We start from the raw sequence: 20,988 nt of genomic DNA, 5'->3' as shown, positions 1-20,988 counted from the left end.
GTGACGGAGGAGTGGAAAAGGACGCGATGTGCTGATGTCAGCTGTTTGCGAAGCCCCGGGGGCGTGCCCTGGGGGCGCTGCACAGCGCGTGTCGGGGGCGGGAAATGGGAGATCGAGGGAAAGGACGATTGGAACGGAGAGGGATGGAGAAAGGTGGGGTTAGGGGGGAGTATGGAAAAGGGGAATGGAGGAACGCGGTTCGGGGGAGCAGGGGGAGCTCTCTGGGGGTGAGGGTAGGTAGGGAAAGGGGAGGAGAAGAGAAAGGCGACTCGGCTTTGCCGCAGTTCTTCAGTTTGGGGGTTTGACCATCCGGATCGTTCGGTGTCCATCGGTGGTGATTTCCCCGGGACGTTTCGCGTCCCTTCGGGGTTTGACAAACAGAGGGAACGAAAGAGGAATCAAGGAGCAGAAGTCGAACTGAATGTTGCTAAAGGTAGACATTATGGTATCTTTTGAGTAATATAGGGAGGAGTAAAACAAGAAGAAGCCCTTAGGTGAGGGTACGGGGGGGAGGGGTCGATCGTAGAGAGCATGTAAAGGGTCCGCAGGTAAAGAGTCCGCAGGTAAAGAGTCCGCAGGTAAACTTGGGAATCGGAGGGAAAGGTAAGAGAGCGCGCGATCCCGCGCTACATTACATAGACCGGGTGGTGTGAGTGGTCGCAGACCGTGCCGGACCCGAGGCCATGCGGACACCTGGCGGCGCGAGCTGAGCGCCGGACGGCTGATGCGCCCCTCGCGCCGCCCGCGAGCGCACGAAGATGGGTGAATGGACCATCCTCGAGCGACTTCTAGAGGCTGCCGTGCAACAACATTCCACCATGATCGGCAGGTAAGTCCGCGCTCCGAGCCTCGTCGTGCGCATTTCCCCCTTTGCACTTCTCTGGAGTTTATAACGTGGGGGTTAAACCCCACGACCGGGGCTCGGCGGAAGCGTAACGTAGGCGATCACGTGCCCAGGGTTTCGCACGTGTTCTCGGACGATCAGCAACGATTTACAAATCGAATCAGGTGCAAATCGGGGATGAGCAACTTTTACCTTTCGGACGGTCGGACGTTGCTTTTCCTGGTCTCGAGCCCCATGTTTTCCCCCGATATCGAATCCCTGGCATTTTGAGCACCTTGCGCATCGGGTTCCAGTTTTCTCCCGCATTCCGCTCTCGCGTCCTTTTTAAGAATCCAGGCACGAAAACGAGTCGCTGCTCTTGAGGGTTTTACCTGCATGATCCATCCGTCCCCTCGGGTTCCCACGTGGCCTGTCCGTACGGCACGCGCTTTCACTTTTCACCTTTGACTCTTTGCTCACCTTGAACTATAAATCGCGTCGTAAGCGGAATCGGGAAGGAAGGAGCAGGATGGTGCATGGATTTTATTACACAGGTGCACCGGGGACATCAACTGAATGATTGAGCGCTGTGAGAATGAATGATGGTGTGCGTGGGAATGAAGGTCCACACTGTATAAATGGTGTGCGTGGGAATGAAGGTACACACTGTATAAATGGTGTTCGTGGGAATGAAGGTACACACTGTATAAATGATCTTGTGTGCGAATGAAAGTACACACTATAAATGGTGTGCGTGGGAATGAAGGTACACACTATAAATGATGGTGTGCGTGGGAATGAAGGTACACACTGTATAAATGGTGTTCGTGGGAATGAAGGTACACACTGTATAAATGAAAATGATCTTGTGTGCGAATGAAAGTACACACTGTATAAATGGTGTGCGTGGGAATGAAGGTACACACTGTATAAATGGTGTGCGTGGGAATGAAGGTACACACTGTATAAATGGTGTGCGTGGGAATGAAGGTACACACTGTATAAATGGTGTGCGTGGGAATGAAGGTACACACTGTATAAATGGTGTGCGTGGGAATGAAGGTACACACTGTATAAATGTTCGTGTGTGTGCGAATGAAAGTACACACTGTATAAATGGTGTGCGTGGGAATGAAGGTAAACACTGTATAAATGGTGTGCGTGGGAATGAAGGTACACACTGTATAAATGGTGTGCGTGGGAATGAAGGTACACTGTATAAATGTTCGTGTGTGTGCGAATGAAAGTACACACTGTATAAATGGTGTGCGTGGGAAGGAAGGTACACACTGTATAAATGGTGTGCGTGGGAATGGAGTGCATCCTGCATAAATGGTGTACGTGTGAATGAAGGTACACACTATAAATGATGGTGTGCGTGGGAATGAAGGTACACCCTGTATAAATGATGGTGTGCGTGCGAGTGTAGGTACACACTGGATAAACGGTGTGCATGTGAATGGAGGTACACACTGTATAAATTGTGTGCGTGGGAATGAAGGACACACTGTATAAATGATCGTGTGTGTGCGAATGAAAGTACACACTGTACAAATGGTGTGCGTGGGAATGAAGGTACACACTGTATCAATGGTGTGCGTGGGAATGGAGTGCATCCTGCATAAATGGTGTATGTGTGAATGAAGGTACACACTATAAATGATGGTGTGCGTGTGAATGAAGGTACACCCTGTATAAATGATGGTGCGCGTGCGAATGAAGGTACACTGGATAAATGGTGTGCATGGGAATGAAGGTACACACTGTATAAATGATGGTGTGCGTGCGAATGAAGGTACACCCTGTATAAATGATGGTGTGCGTGCGAATGAAGGTACACCCTGTATAAATGATGGTGTGCGTGCGAATGAAGGTACACACTGGATAAATGGTGTGCATGGGAATGAAGGTACACACTGTATAAATGATGGTGTGCGTGCGAATGAAGGTACACCCTGTATAAATGATGGTGTGCGTGCGAATGAAGGTACACCCTGTATAAATGATGGTGTGCGTGCGAATGAAGGTACACACTGGATAAATGGTGTGCATGGGAATGAAGGTACACACTGTATAAATGATGGTGTGCATGCGAATGAAGGTACACACTGTATAAATGATGGTGTGCGTGGGAATGAAGTACACCCTGCATAAATAATGGTGTGTGTGTGTGAATGAAGTACACGGTACACCCTGTATAAATGATGGTGTGCATGGGAATGAAGGTACACACTGTAAAATGATGGTGTGCGTGGGAATGAAGGTGCACCCTGTATAAATGATGGTGTGCATGTGAATGAAGTACACCCTGCATAAATGAAGGTGTGTGTGTGTGTGAATGAAGTACATGGTACACCCTGTATAAATGATGGTGTGCGTGGGAATGAAGGTACACCCTGTATAAATGATGGTGTGCATGTGAATGAAGTACACCCTGCATAAATGAAGGTGTGTGTGTGTGTGAATGAAGTACACGGTACACCCTGTATAAATGATGGTGTGCGAGGGAATGAAGTACATGGTACACCCTGTATAAATGATGGTGTGCATGTGAATGAAGTACACCCTGCATAAATGAAGGTGTGTGTGTGTGTGAATGAAGTACATGGTACACCCTGTATAAATGATGGTGTGCGTGGGAATGAAGGTACACCCTGTATAAATGATGGTGTGTGTGCGAATAAAGGTACACCCTGTATAACTTATGGTGTGCATGGGAATGTATATGGGATAAATACACCCTAATATGTATAAATGATTGTTTGCATGGGAATGAAGGTACACCCTGCATAAATGATGGTGTGCATGGGAATGAAGGTACACCCTGTATAAATGATGGTGTGCATGGGAATGAAGGGCCACCCTGCATAAATTATGGTCTGTGTGGGAATGAAGGTGCACCCTGTATAAATGGTGTGCTTGGGAATGAAGGTACACCCTGTATAAATTATGGTGTGTGTGTGTGAATGAAAGTACACTCTGTATAAATTCTGGTGTGTGTGGGAATGAAGGTACACCTTGTATAAATTATGGTCTGTGTGGGAATGAAGGTACACCCTGTACAATTTATGGTGTGCGTGGGAATTAAGGTACACCCTGTATAAATTATGGTCTGTGTGGGAATGAAGGTACACCCTGTATAATTTATGGTGTGCGTGGGAATGAAGGTACACCCTGTATAAATTATGGTCTGTGTGGGAATGAAGGTACACCCTGACCCTGTATAATTTATGGTGTGCATGGGAATGAAGGTACACCCTGCATAAATTAAGTAAGGGGTGTTACAGTCGTGCGGTGATCCGCAGTAAAGTGTGTGATGATCGTGTGGTGATCCATAGTAAAGTCTGTGATGATCGTGCAGTGTTCCGCAGTAAAGTGTGTGATGATCATGTGGTGATCTGTATTAAAGTGTGTGATGATCGTGCGATGATCCGTAGTAAAGTGTGTGATGACCGTGCAGTGATCCGCAGTAAAGTGTGTGATGATCATGTGGTTATCTGTAGTAAAGTGTGTGATGATCATGTGGTGATCTGTAGTAAAGTGTATGATGATCATGCGGTGATTCGTAGTAAAGTGTGTGATGATCGTGCGGGTGATCCTAAGTAAAGTGTGTGATGATCGTGCAGTGATCGATAGTAAAGTGTGTGATGATCATGCGGTGATCCGTAGTAAATGGTGTGATGATCGTGCGGTGATTCGTAGTGAAGTGTGTGATGATTGTGCGGTGATCCATAGTAAGGGGTGTGATCGTGCGGTGATCCGTAGTAAAGGGTGTGATGATCGTGCGGTGATCCATAGTAACGGGTGCAATCATGCGGTGATCCGTAGTAATGGGTGTGATGATCATGCGGTGATTGGTAGTAAGGGGTGTGATGATCATGCGGTGATCTGTAGTAAAGGGTGTGATGATCATGCAGTGATCTGTAGTAAAGGGTGTGATGATCATGCGGTGATCCGTAGTAAAGGGTGTGATGATCGTGCGGTGATCCGTAGTAAGGGGTGTGATGATCGTGCGGTGATCCGTAGTAAAGGGTGTGATGATCATGTGGTTATCCATAGTAAAGGGTGTGATGATCGTGCGGTGATTCGTAGTAAAGTGTGTGATGATCGTGCAGTGATCTGAAGTAAAGGGTGTGATAATCGTGCGGTGATTCGTAGTAAAGGGTGTGATGATCATGCGGTGATCCGCAGTAAAGGATGTGATGATCGAGTGATGATCCGTAGTAAAGGGTGTGATGATTGAGCGATGATCCATAGTGGAGGGTGTGATGATCGTGCGGTGATCCGTAGTAAAGTGTGATGATCGTGCGGTGATCCGTAGTGAAGGGTGTGATGATCGTGCGGTGACCCGTTGCGAAGGGTGTGATGATCGTGCGGTGATCCGTTGTGAAGGGTGTGATGATCGTGCGGTGATCCGTAGTAAAGGGTGTGATGATCGTGCGGTTATCCGTAGTGAAGTGTGTGATGATCATGCGGTGATCCGTAGTAAAGGGTGTGATGATCGTGCGGTGATCCGTAGTAAAGTGTGATGATCGTGCGGTGATCCATAGTAAAGTGTGATGATCGTGCGGTGATCCGTAGTAAAGTGTGATGATCATGCGGAGATCCATAGTAAAGGATGTGATGATCATGCGGTGATCCGTAGCAAGGGGTGTGATGATTATACAGGGTCCGTAGCAAGGGGTGTGATGATTATACAGGGTCCGTAGTAAGGGGTGTGATGATTATACAGGGTCCGTAGTCAGGGGTGTGATGATTATACAGGGTCCGTAGTCAGGGGTGTGATGATTATACAGGGTCCGTAGTCAGGGGTGTGATGATTATACAGGGTCCGTAGTCAGGGGTGTGATGATTATACAGGGTCCGTAGTCAGGGGTGTGATGACAATGCGGTGCGCCGTAGTAAAGGGTGTGATGTTCGTTCCGTCGCCGTAATATGGGGCATGATGATCGCGGGATGCACCGCAGAGTGTTGTGCGATCATTGCGTGGTGCGCATAAGTGAGCCGCAGTGCGGCGTGTGATGATCGAGTAGTGTTCTGTGGTATGGAGTGTGATGATTGCTTGATGTGCTGTAGTGAGCCTTCGTGCAGCGTGGGATGATCATGCGATGAGCCCTGGTATGGCGTGTGAGGACCACGCGATGCGGCATAGTGCGGGGAGTGATGATTGGCGATGCGCCGTAGTGCGCGGAGTGTTGATTGGCGATGCGCCGTAGTGCGGGGAGTGATGATTGGCGATGCGCCATAGGGCGGGGAGTGTTGATTGGCGATGCATCGTAGTGCGGGGAGTCATGATGGGCGATGCGCCATAGTGCGGGGAGTGATGATTGGCGATGCGTCGTTGTGCGGGGAGTAATGATTGGCGACGCGTCGTTATGCGGGGAGTGATTGGCGATGCGTCGTAGTGCGGGGAGTGATGATTGGTGATGCGCCGTAGTGCAGCGTGAGAGGATCAGGCGATGTGCTTGATGCGCGCTTATTACACAGCGCACGTGGCACTGCTGCTGGAATGCGGATCCTTTGCGGGAAGGGTTAACGCACCGGGAGCAATGGATCGCCCTGCGCAATCTTCGTCGCCGCACCCTCCTCACTTGGTTTTTGCTTTTGTCATTCCGTCACTTGCGATCATGCATTTCTTTAGGATCCTTTAATTAAAACCCCTCCCGCTGCATGCATATGTGGCAGAAAAATGGCTGAGTGTTAAGGACAAGCTACACACAATTAGAAAATTCTTCCTTCAAGCCCAAACTCGCAACCAAGACCCGTCTTGGGTGTACTTTCAAAATAAGTTGGCGTGACAAAGCATTGGTCTATATCATTATAAATAATATTTGCAGTGCAGTGGCTCAATAATTCTGCACTAAGATGTCAATATTTATCCAAGTCATCTATGTGGGTGAAAAGGCGCTTTCAACTGCTGTTTTCATGTGGTTGTCTCTGCAGGCCAGCCGAGCGGAAGTGAGACCATATTGAGATTGAACTGAGAGGAACGAAAACGAAAAACGACGATTTAAAAAAATATTTATTTATACTGAATCGAGGCCAATATGACAGTACAGGGGGACAGCGAGGGAAAGACAGCACAGGGGGACCGCGAGGGAAAGACAGCACAGGGGGCCCACGAGGGAAAGACAGCACAGGGGGACCCGCGAGGGAAAGACAGCACAGAGGGACCACGAGGGAAAGACAGCACAGGGGGACCGCGAGGGAAAGACAGCACAGGGGGACCGCGAGGGAAAGACAGCACAGGGGGACCGCGAGGGAAAGACAGCACAGGGGGACCGCGAGGGAAAGACAGCACAGGGGGACCGCGAGGGAAAGACAGCACAGTGGGACCGCGAGGGAAAGACAGCACAGGGGGACCGCGAGGGAAAGACAGCACGGGGGGACCGTGAGGGAAAGACAGCACAGGGGGACCGCGAGGGAAAGACAGCACAGGGGGACCGCGAGGGAAAGACACCACAGGGGGACCGCGAGGGAAAGACACCACAGGGGGACCGCGAGGGAAAGACAGCACAGGGGGACCGCGAGGGAAAGACAGCACAGGGGGACCGCGAGGGAGGGGGACAGACAGGGGGACAGACAGGGGGACAGACGATAACAACAACACTGCATCCATGGTGACCATAGTGATCTGGGTAGTGCGGCGTGTGATACCTTGCTCTATATTATTGTATGACGTCACTTCCCCCAAGCTCAGTGGCTAAGTGTGTGTGTGTGTGTGTGTGTGTGTGTGTGTGTGTGTGTGTGTGTGTGTGTGTGTGTGTGTGTGTGTGTGTGTGTGTGTGTGTGTGTGTGTGTGTGTGTGTGTGTGTGTGTGTGTAAAATGTTTTTTAAAAGGGACTGTTAGGAATTTGGCTGTGCGCCCGTTTGTTCAAAGCACGTGCTTTTTCAATTTCATTATGTGGGAGGATCGACTCAGGAACCCAAAATAGAGACATAAATTTTAATACAGGTTTAATGAATAATTAATAAGGATTGGAAATGCATGGTACAGAGAATAAAGGGAATTGTGAGTGCAAAAAGGACACTTGCTTAACTATAAAAATGCATTCACCTACAGTGCCTTCAGAAAGTATTCACACCCCTTGACTTTTTCACATGTTGTTGTTACAGGCTGAATTTAAAATTGATTAAATTGAGTTTTTTTTGTCACTAACCTGCATATAATACCCCATAATGTCAAAGTGGAATTTTTTTTTCTTTTTAGAAATCTCTACGAAGTAATTAAAAATGAAATACAGAAATATCTAATTTACACACATATGTGCCTATAGAAATTATACACTCCTTTTCAATATTTTCTCATTTTGTTGCCTTATAGCCTGAAATGAAATTGCATTAAATCAGTCTTTTTACACCTTTATTTACACGTCATAGCCCACAACTTCAAAGTGAAAAACAAATTCTTCAAATTTCAGAAAATTAATTTAAAAAATACAAAACTAGAATAACTTGGTTGGATAAGTGTCTACCCCCCTGAGTTAATCCTTGGTGGAAGCACCTTTGACAGCAATTACAGGTTTGAGTCTGTTGGAATAGGTCTCTACCAACTTTGCACACCTTCATTGGGCAAAATTTTCCCATTCTTCTGTACAAAACTGTTCAACCTTCTTGCAAATTTTCGCCACAGTCTGAAGTCTTTTGCACTCTGAAGCAGGTTCTCTTCAAGGATTTTCCTGGATTTGGTTCCATTCATTGTTCCATCTATCCTTACAAGTCTCCCAGTCCCTGCCGCTGAAAAGCATCCCCAATGCATGATGCTGCCACCACCATGCTTCACAGTAGTGATGGTTTTAGATGGGTGATGAGATGTGCTCAGTTTCCGCAAGACGTAGCACTTTGTATTAAGGCCATAGAGTTCAATTGTCATCTCAGACCACAGAATATTTTGATTCGTGCTCTCGGAGTCTTTCACGTGCCTTTTGCATACTCCAGCCATGCTGCCATGTGCCTTTTTCTCAGGAGTGTCTTCCGTCTGGACACTCTCACATAAAGCCTAGATTTGTGAAGTGCTACAGTGACTGTGGTCTTTCCGGCAGGTTCTCCCATCTCGGCCAAGGAACTCAGTAGTTCTGTCAGAGTGGTCACTGGGTTATTGGTCATCTTCCTGACCAAGACCCTTCTTGCTGGTTGCTCAGTTTGGTCGGACGGCCAGCTCGAGGAAGCCTGGATAGTTCCATATTCTTTCCATTTCCTAATGATGGAGCTCACTCATGCCTCCTCACAATTCTATCTCGGAGTTCTATGGACAGTTCCTTGGACATCATGATAGATCTGCTCTGACATAAACTGTGAACTGTGGGACCTTATGTAGAAAGGTGTTTCTTTCTAAATCATGTCCAATCAATTGAATTGGCCATGGGTATTCACGATCAATATTTAATCAAACCATAGTTACCCTGTATTCACAATCATGTCCAATCCATTCAATTTGTAGAGACATATCAAGAATGATCAAAGGAAATTGGATGCACCTGAGCTCAATTTGGAGTGTCGTAGCAAAGGGGTTGAATACTTATTGACTCAAGACATTTCAGCTATTCATTTTTAATTTATTTGTAAAAAATTCAAAAAAAATACATTGCCCTTTGACATTACAGGGTACTAGCAACGGTACCCGCCCTATGGGCAGGGCTTCAATTGGGAAGCCCAAATGAAAGGTAAAATATCAGAAATTGAAGGGTTTTTTATTTTAAACGATTTTTTCAACATCCATTGAATCATATGACACACAAATCCTCAAAATCTAAACAGTACATGGCGCCCATTTTGAAAAAATATTGAATTCTGCAAAACGGAAGCGGCCGCTACACGTCTTTCTCAGTCGCACGTTTATGTGTGAAGAGTGTGCGCCGAATCTGTAACACGGAAGCGTCCGCTACACCTGTTTCTCAGTCGCTTTGCACACGCTGCCATGTTACTTCGGAGCCGCACGTTTATATAGGAGAGTTCGTCAGGAGTCGATCTACTCTCTCCTGGTACGTAGAATAAACAGTATTTGTAGAATTTCAACAAAAGCCACATCACTGTTCATATCAGTAAATATTATTCCATCATGTTTGGAAAAACGGGAAAATTGGAAAATTGGAAAAATTGGAAAAACAATATAGCCTATTTTACTCCAGGGGGTCCCAGAATTACCCACCCAAAATATCGTTGCAATCGGTTCAGCCGTTTTTGCGGTACCTTCGAACGGACAGACGGACATTTGGTGAATTATAGTAAGATTAGCTGAAGATCAGTGATAAAAAATAAAAATTTAAGCCATTTTTAATTCAGGCTGAAACGCAAGAAAATGTGAAAACTGTCAAAGGGTGTGAATAATTTCTGAAGGTACTGTATTTATATCTACGCCTTACACACTTGGATACAAACAAAAGGAACGCAGGGGTATGAAAGACAGGAGGGAATGGACACCAAAAGAAGAAGAGTAGATTTCATACTGTTTGAGAGCACATCCCATCTCCTTTGGGTGTGCCCAGCACATCATGGCTCATGGGGATCATGAGCTGCAAGATCCTGGCTCAAAGTCCCTTTGGGGTACTTCAGCTTAGCCCACGATGCAACTTTCCCAGCTTTGGGCAAACTACATGGTTCTTTCAGCTCCGCAGTCAAGATCCCCTCTGGGACAGGCCCCTCACTCCTTATGCCACTGTCAATGTCACTCTGGCACTGTTTCATTCAACTGTTTTCTTCCTTCTCAAGAATCAATTATTCCTCGTCACACACCTGACCCAAGTAAGTATCCATCAAGTGTGCAAGTAACCAAGTATCCACCAAGTTTCTTCCAAATCCGTCGACAACCTTTGGAGATATCGTGCTATGTATAAATGTTGGCCCTATCTCGCAATGATAAAGCATCACTTTAAAAATTATAGTATCCGGTTCCGCATCCGGATCTTCACCAAAACCTATTAGATTCGTCCTTGTCACACATCCAACCTCTCCACCAAATTTCGTCCAAATGTGTACACAGCTTTTTGAGATATCCTCCTCACCGACAAACAGACAGAGAGGTGAAAACATAAAAAAGTAAAAAAGGCTCAACTGACCTAAAAGCGACATGACATTGAACGGCACACGCATGATCAAACCACCACTTCCCCTCCGATACCGGATGGCTTCTGCAGGGTTACTTGAAAGACACATTTTAATGGTCACACGAATATATGTGTGTGTGTGTGTGTGTGTTTGGAGGGAGGGGGGGCACTTGCAGGTGTTTCTAGCTTTTATGTTGGTATTATTCGAGAAGTGCCTGTGGGTTTGTCGTTTATTACAGTGGTAGGCCGCAAGCATTTATTGTTCACCGACAGTGTGTACTCGTATTACAGTGCATATTTTAAGTATTGCATCTACATATACAGCCAGACCTCTGTAAAATGCATCATGGTCATAACAAACAAACATTCAGAACATGTTTTAATCAAACCATAGTTACCCTGTATTCACGATCAACATTACTGAGAACACGGATATAAAGATTGCTTTGTCCCAGCAAGTTGAACTCAAACACAAGGCCTTACATTAGAAAATCGTCGAAATACGGATGAGATTGCAAAAAGATATTGTTATATTTTTGGGGTATGGATAAAATACCTTTTTGGGGTATGGATGAAGTTCAGAATGTGTAGATTAGGATGCTCCGAGTGTTTCGAAGAAGAAGAAACCAACTCGATGTAAATTGAGTTATGCCGACTGTCCGAGTAAAAGCGTTTATGTGTCTGCACACGGAGGAGTGGAGTTGTGTTATTTAGCTAGGGCTTATGGTCAATAATTCCACTGTGTGTAAAGGCCTCTTGTGATTTTGTCCTTTGTTTTTATATTCATCAAAAAGCCATGTCATGAATGCTCCATTCACCCACAACACCGGCAGGAGCTAGCAAAAAACCCCACAGCTACCCGATAGGACTAAACCCTGCCCCTCCTACAACCGACGTCACGCGAACCTTCTCGATGAAGGACTAAGCTCCGCCTCGATGATGCGTGTAAAAGGAAACCATGCCCCGAGCTTTGTGAGTGGGTGAGGAACGATGGGGTGATTTATTCGTGCTCGGCGATTGGTGATGTGACGTCAGGCAGCTCGAGCTGGAAAGAATAAGGAGGAAGATCTGACTCGGCCCTGAATTGCTCTCTTTTTGTTCTGGTTTTGGTCGGGGTGGTCTCTCTTGCCTGGGCACTTGCTCTTCATCTCGTCTTGTCTGGTCGTCGACGAAGGAGGAGGTGACCGTACTGCACTTCGTGCGGGATGTGCCTAAGATGGTCGGAGCTCGGTGCAGCCGAACGAGAAGGACCAAGGGATGAGCTCTTGCCTGTTTGCCTCGCACCATGGCAAGCTGTGGATGCGACTTCGCACCAATGTGTCTTTTCCCGTGCATGGACGCGGAACATGTGAACCACACCAAACCCTCGTTGAGACCAGAGCTAAGTGGCTGCACAATACTGAACATTTATTTTCATTATTTTTCCTTTGTTCGTGTCTTTGAGTCCGTGTGGAAGGACCCTAATTTAGAACTTCTAGTTTACCTTACCTTCCCTGTTACTTTGCATTATTTAAATAAACCCGTACTGATTGCATTTTTTTGTCGTGCCTGTCTTGTTTGTTTATTAGTTTGTGGGGCGAGGAATAAACTTCCGTCGCGGCTGCCTGTTCAGGTAAGGCCACGGGTCCTCCCTCGCACGCGCCAAAGAGATAATCCCGCCAGGTTCAGCTTATACACCTCGGAGTAAAGCTCGTTTTGGCCATCTGTCATCCTGAGGTGTTCACTACAGGGTCGACACGACAATATTTATCAAAAACATCAAAATGAACGAATGAGTTCATAGAACACCTTACCACTGCATGCATTCTTGAGAAATAGGACATGGGGATGGTCTTTTCAACTCTTGCTTTGTGTTTCCAAGCATGATCTATATTACCTGTGTTAGTAAACTTGAATAACAGGTGCGATGGTAACCATGTGAAGCCAATGGGTCAAATGGAACAGTCCAACCCTTGAACCTTCTGCTAACTCTTTTCTGAGAAACTGACGATTTTGGAACATCTAAGAAAAATATGCACCAAACAGATATTTTGGACCAAGTTAGCTCTGTGGTTGCATCTCTAGGTGGCGCCATTTTGTCTAAATCTTGCGATTACCCCGCCATAAAACCCATGAAGCAAATTTGATTGGTTAAGATGGCGTAAAATTTTGCCCAAGTACTACTAAACTGCAGGTTTTTTGAAGTGCAAACAAGGCGATCCATGTTATACAGTGCTGAAATATATAATTAAATTGAAATAAAATAAAAGTTTAAATGGTTGTTGAAAAAAACATTGAATTGGAAGTTTACCACCGCTGATGCACCACCCTCTTTTACACCACCTTATTCAACATCTAAAATTAGTTATTCATTCCTGTTGTTTGTGTCCTGTTGTGTGATCCAATAAAAAAAACATTGCCTCAAACAGGGAACCATGATTGTCATGGGGCCCGCAAGGCTAACCCCCGCTCTAGCGGGGAAAATGGCCTTAAAACGATCATTCATTCCTGTTGTTTGTGTCCCTTATGACGTCTCCAAAAGCAGTATGTTTACTGTTTGGAATGATTTTCAATTTTCTTTTGATTGCCAGAGTCACACACAAACTGAAGTAATTGATTTACACTATGTGCATGCACACTCAGGATAAGCTGAGGTCTTGACAAGTAGTTCCTGATTCATTGACTGACGTCTGTCAGACAGACAGATCACGTGAATCAATTGCTTAACCTCGCTTTGCACTTCGGGTGCGGGGTAACAACAGTTTTATTACTCCCTGCATTTTGTATCATCCCGAGGAAGATGGATGGAGACACTGAGCTGGGTGAGACTTGCTCAGACCGATCCCCTTGGAACAGTCAAGGGGAATAGGCTCCGAGAGAACATAAAATGGAACTTAATTTCTGAAATGGAATTTAGGTTTTTTGGAAACGGAAAATCTCTTTCTCTACAATTCGGAGTTTTTTAACAGGCTAATGCATGGTATGGCCAACGTATGCTTTGAAACAGCGTTTTGTCTACCCAGTAAGCCATGCCTTCTCCATAACCTATAACAAGCACGCAAAATGACAAATTAGCATTGGGTCGGAAATTGAACCTTGAACAGACATAGAATCGCTAAAACCGGTACCAATCTAAATTTCATCAACATATAAAAAAGGAGAGATGCTAACTCAACATGATGATAACTCCAATTGGCTGCATTGTTAACAACATACAACGTACTAAAATTTCCCCACACTGTATTTGTGCCATTGCACTTTATCTGAAAATAATATTAGGGAAGCTCCTGTGTCTTTTGTGTTATATTTTACTGTGTGTAGTTTGATGCTCTGCCAGGGGGCAGGTTCTTTTTTGGTGAAACAGTCTCAAGACAAGGATTACACTGGTTGGTTTGCCATTGCCTTTCCAGCAGTAGTCGGGGCCGAAATCTGTCCAAGACCCAAAGTATTGTCTTCCGTTTATGAAAACACCGTGGGATCTTTAATATTCACCTGTGGTTATCTTGTAAATATTTTCAAGTGCTTGTGTGTTTGTTTGTGTGTGTGTACGTTATTATTTCATGGCCGAACCTTAGCAACTAGAGGCCCCACATTTTGGGTGTAGGTACTCCAGAATCTGGAAAACGTTTCAAGGTTCCGAACATTGGCCTTGACATCTGTTTTGAGGCCACCTAAGGCTGCTATAAAGTGTATATTTGGATATGTGGTGAGGCAGTGCAGCCGCCGGCCTGCAGGTAAAAGGTAACCACCATGAGGACAACAACTCCATACCTTTTCAATATCCAACATATCCCGAAACCACCGCTGAGAAAAGCTTAGGCGGGAGGCGCTTGTTTCCACCCCCACTGCCTCCATCTCCTTGACTTCCTCATACACTACCCTGTCTTTCCTCTTCCCTATTCCCTCATATCCTCCGTATTCTTTAAAACCTCAATCAATCACCTCAATCACCTCAATCAATCATCTCAATCAAACCTCAATCAATACTATTTAATACAATACTATTATTATTAATACTAGGTATTAATTTACCTCAATTAATTTATCTTCCACCTTTCCTTGCATACAGAGTATGTAGTGGACTTCCTTTCAATATGCCCTCCCTTTTTAGCTTCCACCATGGCATTGGGTGTCACCTTTACCAACATAAAGTAGTAATAGCTCATTTCTGGTTTGCTTTTATACCTGTGAGTTGTCTTCTCTGAGTTTGACTCAGGAGGGAGTAGGAAGTGACTATAAACTGATATGTTGTTACTTCACAGACAGTGTTTTGAATCATAGAGTGTGTTATCTTAAGTAGAGACATTTAAGCCGGCAGTCTCGTCTATTTTCACCTGGTCATGGATGTCATGATTCCTTTGGGATCTTTTAACCTTTGGATTCGAAATTTTTGCCACCTGGTCTGAAACATTACTCATCGTTAGCCAATGGAAGTACACGGAATGGAAGTATTCACTGCATCATGAGCTAGGGATTCAGAAGGGAACACAAAAAGGCCAAACCATGGGTTGAAGCTCTGGAGATAGGACAGTGCTCAGCTGACGATCCAGTTATTGAATGTCTGTGCACATACGTGATTGTGTATACATTCATGAAGGCTCACAACAGGAATATAATAGCGGCGCTGCCAGAAGTATCCTACAGAATGGTGTTTTGTGACGGAATAGTCTTCAAGAATAATAGCAGGACGGCTGCTGCATCCTCCTCATTTGATGTCTCACTGTCAGGAATATTAATAAATTATTATTGTCCTTTTTGACACTGTTGTTCCCTTATTCTACAGCTTTTGCTCCCTTACCTCTACCGTGTCCGCCCCACTGCTTGTTTATGTATACAAAATCTACATGCCTGGAAGAGCAAGGTGACAGAGGGTAGAAGGCAATAAACTGATTATGAGGCAGTGGGACAACAGGTGGCCATGGCAATGGGGTGAACAAACAAGAGGGGGAGAGGTAGAGAGAGAAGAGGGCATGAAGCATGGAAACTGTAAGATAGATGTGGAGAGGTAGGGGAAGGTTAATGAAGAAATAAAAGATCACTCACAGGTAGGGATGGAGGATGAAGAGATGGTGGTGCATTGTCATTGCTTAACGTTTAAATTCATTTTGATAATGAGAAAATTGAACTCTCCATTTCACAGTAACTACGTCATATTACATTGTCTTTCAGGGATCACATCTCTCAGATGCATTGCTAAAAATTCCCTGGATCCCTGAGCCTCAAAACGTACTTTCCCACATTAAGATATTTGAGATGAACTTCATTGCAAAACTCATAAATGCACGATCTGCCTCGGGACCAATTCATGTAGGCACAGAAAGGATTCCCATACTAAAATACGCAATTTGATGTCTGTCTGACCACGCTCCATTTGGTCTTTACTTCTTCAATCTCAACAAAACCTGATAGAAGGACTAAGGGCCACACTATGGAGGTTGTAGCGACTTCCTTTGCCCCTCTCCCCAAGGAGGTTGTCCATCTTGGGCGAAATCTGTGTTACGGTGTGTACCCATGTTAAAATAGCTAATCATGGCGTTTTTCCAAAAACGGTTCCAATCACAAAAGTAATAACCATTATAGTAATAGCATAATACGAGTATTAATGTTATTACAAAACAATATTAATACTAATAATATCCCTCCTCCCCAAGGGATTTTTCCTACTTGGACAAATGCCGTGTTAACATGTATAAATATCTTTTATCATGACATTTCATGGGGGCACTGCAAAAATATTTGTGTGATTTTCCATGTTTTTTGGCGGTTTTCAGGGAACAAAAAAATGTTTGTTTTTTTGAGGTGCGGTGTCCCACAAACACTTATGATTACTTTCTTTAAACAATCGGACTGCTGTTTAACACTAAACTGAAAGGGAGGAATCTCTTTATTCTTGAGGCATTGTGTACTTATCGCGTCCCCCACAGACTAACGGACCCAAGCCTAGATCTACTGTAATCTATATACCCCAGGGAGGATAATAACATGGCCCTTCTTGTCATTGCCATAGGGAGTGGATGTACTTATATATTTAAATGTATTGACAATAATAGTGCTTTCAATGGGATTATTGTTGGAAAATTTTGATGATTAAAGCCTTTCCTGATACTGCTTGCTTATTATATCAATACCATTCGAGTGAATACTCATTTATTATTGCACTCTCTCGTGGCAGGATTTTGCTGACAGTTGTGGTCATCTTCCGCATCCTTATCGTGGCCATCGTCGGAGAGACTGTGTATGAGGATGAACAATCTATGTTTATTTGCAATACGTTGCAACCTGGATGCAACCAGGCCTGCTATGATAAGGCATTTCCTATATCACACATCCGTTACTGGGTCTTTCAAATCATCATGGTCTGCACACCCAGCCTTTGCTTCATCACCTACTCGGTGCATCAGTCAACCAAGCAAAGGGAGAGAAAGCCAGAGGCTTTGGATGCCCTCATAATGCAGGACAACGAGCCCGAATCTCCACAAAAGCGACCTGAACCCAAAAAGTCCAAGTCAACCATGCTCAATGGAATCCTGCTGCAAAATACGGAGAACTCATCGCGTGAACCGGGTGTGCTTGAGAGCAAAAGCATCTCTGCATCAGTGCAGAACCGGTTGAAAGAGAAAAAGGTACGTCAGCAAGAGGGAATTTCACGCTTCTATATCATCCAAGTGGTCTTCCGGAACATTCTGGAGATAATGTTTCTAGCAGGCCAGTATTTCCTATACGGTTTCAACGTGCCACCAATCCTGGAATGTGACCGGTATCCTTGTATCAACGAGGTCGAGTGCTACGTATCACGGCCAACTGAGAAGACGGTCTTCCTCGTTTTCATGTTTGCCGTCAGCACCCTTTGCGTACTGCTCAACCTGGCTGAGCTGAACCATCTGGGTTGGCGCAAAATCAAGATGGCGATCCGCGGAGTGCGTGCACGTCGCAAGTCACTGAGCGAGGTGCGCCTGCATCCGCTCAGTTTGACGCCAAACTTCGCCCGCACGCACTCCAGTGAATCGGCTTACGTGTGAGCCTTCTTCCTGCCACTGTTATTTTTCCTGCGATTGAGTACCCATCAAAACCTCGAAAGACGACAGTGGCCTTCCTCACTCAGGTTCCGTGGATGCAGAGAAAGTCAGCGGGCGGAAACGGATAAGCATCCCATTCAACGGACAAGCATTTGTGGTGACGTCAGGACGAGTTGCATTTAGATCGACCACAGTTCATTGTGCCAAAATTCCTGGTGCCTGACCCAACCACGCTGCTCTTTCATCGCAGACCATTTTTTGCTTCTACATCGGTCACGACATCGGGTGCACTGTGTATTTCCCGATATTACCCCCCTTCTACCTGGAATTTGTTGCTGGCTTCACATTCCAACAGCTCTCAGACCGCATTCATGGCCAAAATAACTGCAGGTGTTCAGACGCCAATTCAAGCAACTTACACTGACATGTTGCGTGAAATCAAACCAGCATCTGCTCTCTGCTCCTCTTGACTCCACCAGCGAAAAGGGCTTATATCATACGCAGCCATCATGCAATACGATATACAGAATCCAATGCAAATCCGCATTTTATTGCCATAAATAAGACCTTTTATTGAAAGGCATTCTAGCACTATAGGAAATGCGATGTATACCTGCATATTGGGAAGGAGAAAAAAGCAAACAAGTGAACTTTGGAAGGTTTTTTTTTTTTTTCAATGCCCACTGCTTTATCTATAGAAAAAAAGATAGAAAAATCTGCCAATCAGCAAAGAACGTTTTGCAAACAGTACAACAAAATTCCCACTAACCTGTAAAAATATTCTTCAATGTGTAGTGGCAATTAATTTTTGAGATAGTAAGTACTGTGCGTTATTCTATTTGATTTCATCATTGCGTGAACGCATTTGGTCAGCAGTGGTGACAATGGGATGGTGAGTTGGAGTTAAAGGTTCTACCGGGTTAATAGCTAATGACAAGTGGATGAATAGTTACGGATTTTGCTTCAGTTGTGCTATACTGATTTAAAATTACGGATGACCTTCCTTTCATATACAACACCTATTTTAGGGAAACTTGCATGCTATTTCAATAATTGGAAAAAAAATGAATAGTAATATTGGTGATATGGCTGGCAGGATCATTTAGGTGCACTATGGTCACTATGATCACTTAGAAAATAAAGAGGTACGATAATAATTAATCAATTAATTGATCAATCAAAAATGCAAAATACCATTTTTGCCAAAGCACGTGCTCACTATTGTGCCCAAATTTCAGCTTCCCAGCTCAATGGATGGCTGAGATATCGCTCAGACAAACAAGAAAGAAAGTCTCATCTAGTCTCATCTAGGTATGCATAGTCTCATCTGTGAGATTTTTTGTTTCACATGCAGGGCGATACGTCAATGTGTATGCCTCCATCAGATGGACGCTAAGCTGGAGAGGACCCGTCTGCCGGCACTGTATTTAGCAAAGAGTAGACGAGTTATCACCGACACCCTGAACAATTTACAAACAAGTACAGACGTATTAAAAGTACACTGCCTCCATCATAAATAAATAAATAACATATCCTCCAGCGCGTGACATTAACCGGGGTGCCTCCAGTGCCCGGCAATGCCACAGTGCAGCACATGGAGACGGAATTGGGAGCGAATGGTGTACAATAATTGATTGATTAATTGTGTAATTAAATAAATAGTAATCGTAAAATGATTAATTTCTTAATCAATTGGCTGTTAGCATACCTAAATAACCAGTGTTTCAACCGAATCAGAAACTTTAAAAAAAAAAAATTTAATGATTGATTATTTATTTTTTAGATTAATTGATTCATTGATTAATCGATTAATTGATCAATCAATAAATCAAAAATACCATTTGCAGCCAAATCACTTGGTCATTGTCATGTCCAAATATCAGCTTCCCAGCTCAAAAGGTGCCTGTGATATTGCCCAGATGGGGAAGAAAATAAAAAGTACTTAATAAATCGATAATAATTAAATAATTAATCAATTAATTGATTAATCTAAAAATGCAAAATACCATTTTTGCCAAAGCACTTGCTCACGATTGTGCCCAAATTTCAGCTTCCCAGCTCAAAGGATGGCTGAGATATCACCCGGACAAACAAACAAGAAAAAAAAAACGCAGTGAAAACTGAGTACTTCCTTTCAGCGCGCGTCATCACTGGGCCCCCTTCGGCACCTGGCTATGACGTCATGCAGCACCTCGAGATGGAATAGGAAAGGATCGGTGTACAATAACTTCCACCTTCAATCGAACACCTTGCCAGCCAATTCCTGAAAGACTTGGGCTAAACCTTCCTCCAGGCCGACCCTAGGCCTACAAGGTGGAAATAATTGGAGCCATAAATGAAGTAGTAGTAATACTGACTAATTAATAAATAATCACATACTACACTTTTAAAGAAAAACAAATCATCACAAAAAGGCAAGTTGTAGAGCAGGATTACCTGAAATAAACCTCCAGTTTGTGCAATGATTAAATAGATGGATGTGGATAACTATTTTTTATTTTAAGTAAAACAAACCGTGCAGTAGGAAAATAACCATGAGCTTACCTCTCGCAAGGCCGTGGACAGAGTCACATAACCAGCACAATTGCTATGGAAAAGAGCCACAGATTAACAGACTCTACAAATGCAAGTTGTTGCTAGGTGCACACGCAGGGGATGGACATCCCAACATTCAGCAATGCAGTGCGCCATCGTGTTCCAGCACACCATCGTGTTCCAGTGCGCCATTGTGTTCCAACGCGCCATCATGTTCCAGCGCGCCATCGTGTTCCAGCACGCCATCGTCTTCCAGCACGTCATCATGTTCCAGCATGCCAGCGTGCTCCAGTGTGTCATCGTGTTCCAGCGCGTCATCATGTTCAGCACACCATAGTGTTCCAGTGCGTCATCATGTACCAGCGCGCCTTCGTGTTCCAGCACGTCTTCGTGTTCCAGTGCGCCATCGTGTTCCAGTGCACCATCGTGTTCCAGCGTGTCATCGTGTTCCAGCGCGCCATCATGTTCCAGTGCGCCATCGTGTTCCAGCATGCCATAGTGTTCCAGCGTATCATCGTGAACCAGCGCATCATTGTGTTCTAGCACGCCATCGTGTTCCAGCGCGCCATCGTGTTCCAGCGCGCCATCGTGT

General features: G+C 44.8%; 1 protein-coding gene across 1 annotated transcript; it reads left to right on the top strand.

Moving 5' to 3' along the window:
• Window positions 1-315: 315 nt before the first annotated feature.
• LOC137412660 (gap junction delta-2 protein-like) lies at window positions 316-19,314 on the top strand. Its single transcript, XM_068097949.2, has 2 exons — window positions 316-829; window positions 17,018-19,314. Exons 1-2 carry the CDS (start codon window positions 759-761, stop codon window positions 17,862-17,864), a joined length of 918 nt encoding a protein of 305 aa, XP_067954050.1. The 5' UTR covers window positions 316-758; the 3' UTR covers window positions 17,865-19,314.
• Window positions 19,315-20,988: the final 1,674 nt, after the last annotated feature.

Source organism: Myxine glutinosa, chromosome 5 (genome assembly GCF_964187855.1).
Source record: "Myxine glutinosa chromosome 5, kmMyxGlut1.1, whole genome shotgun sequence".
NCBI lineage: Eukaryota > Metazoa > Chordata > Myxini > Myxiniformes > Myxinidae > Myxine > Myxine glutinosa.
Note: the sequence above shows the minus strand (reverse complement) of the source record. Positions and strands in the feature narration are given on the sequence as shown.

Bases quoted from the DNA above. Each gene is read 5' to 3' on its own strand.
- LOC137412660 (XM_068097949.2), top strand. From the start codon at position 759: ATGGGTGAATGGACCATCCTCGAGCGACTTCTAGAGGCTGCCGTGCAA. The intron at 830-17,017 runs GTAAGTCCGCGC...CTCTCGTGGCAG, and splicing joins CATTCCACCATGATCGGCAG to GATTTTGCTGACAGTTGTGG.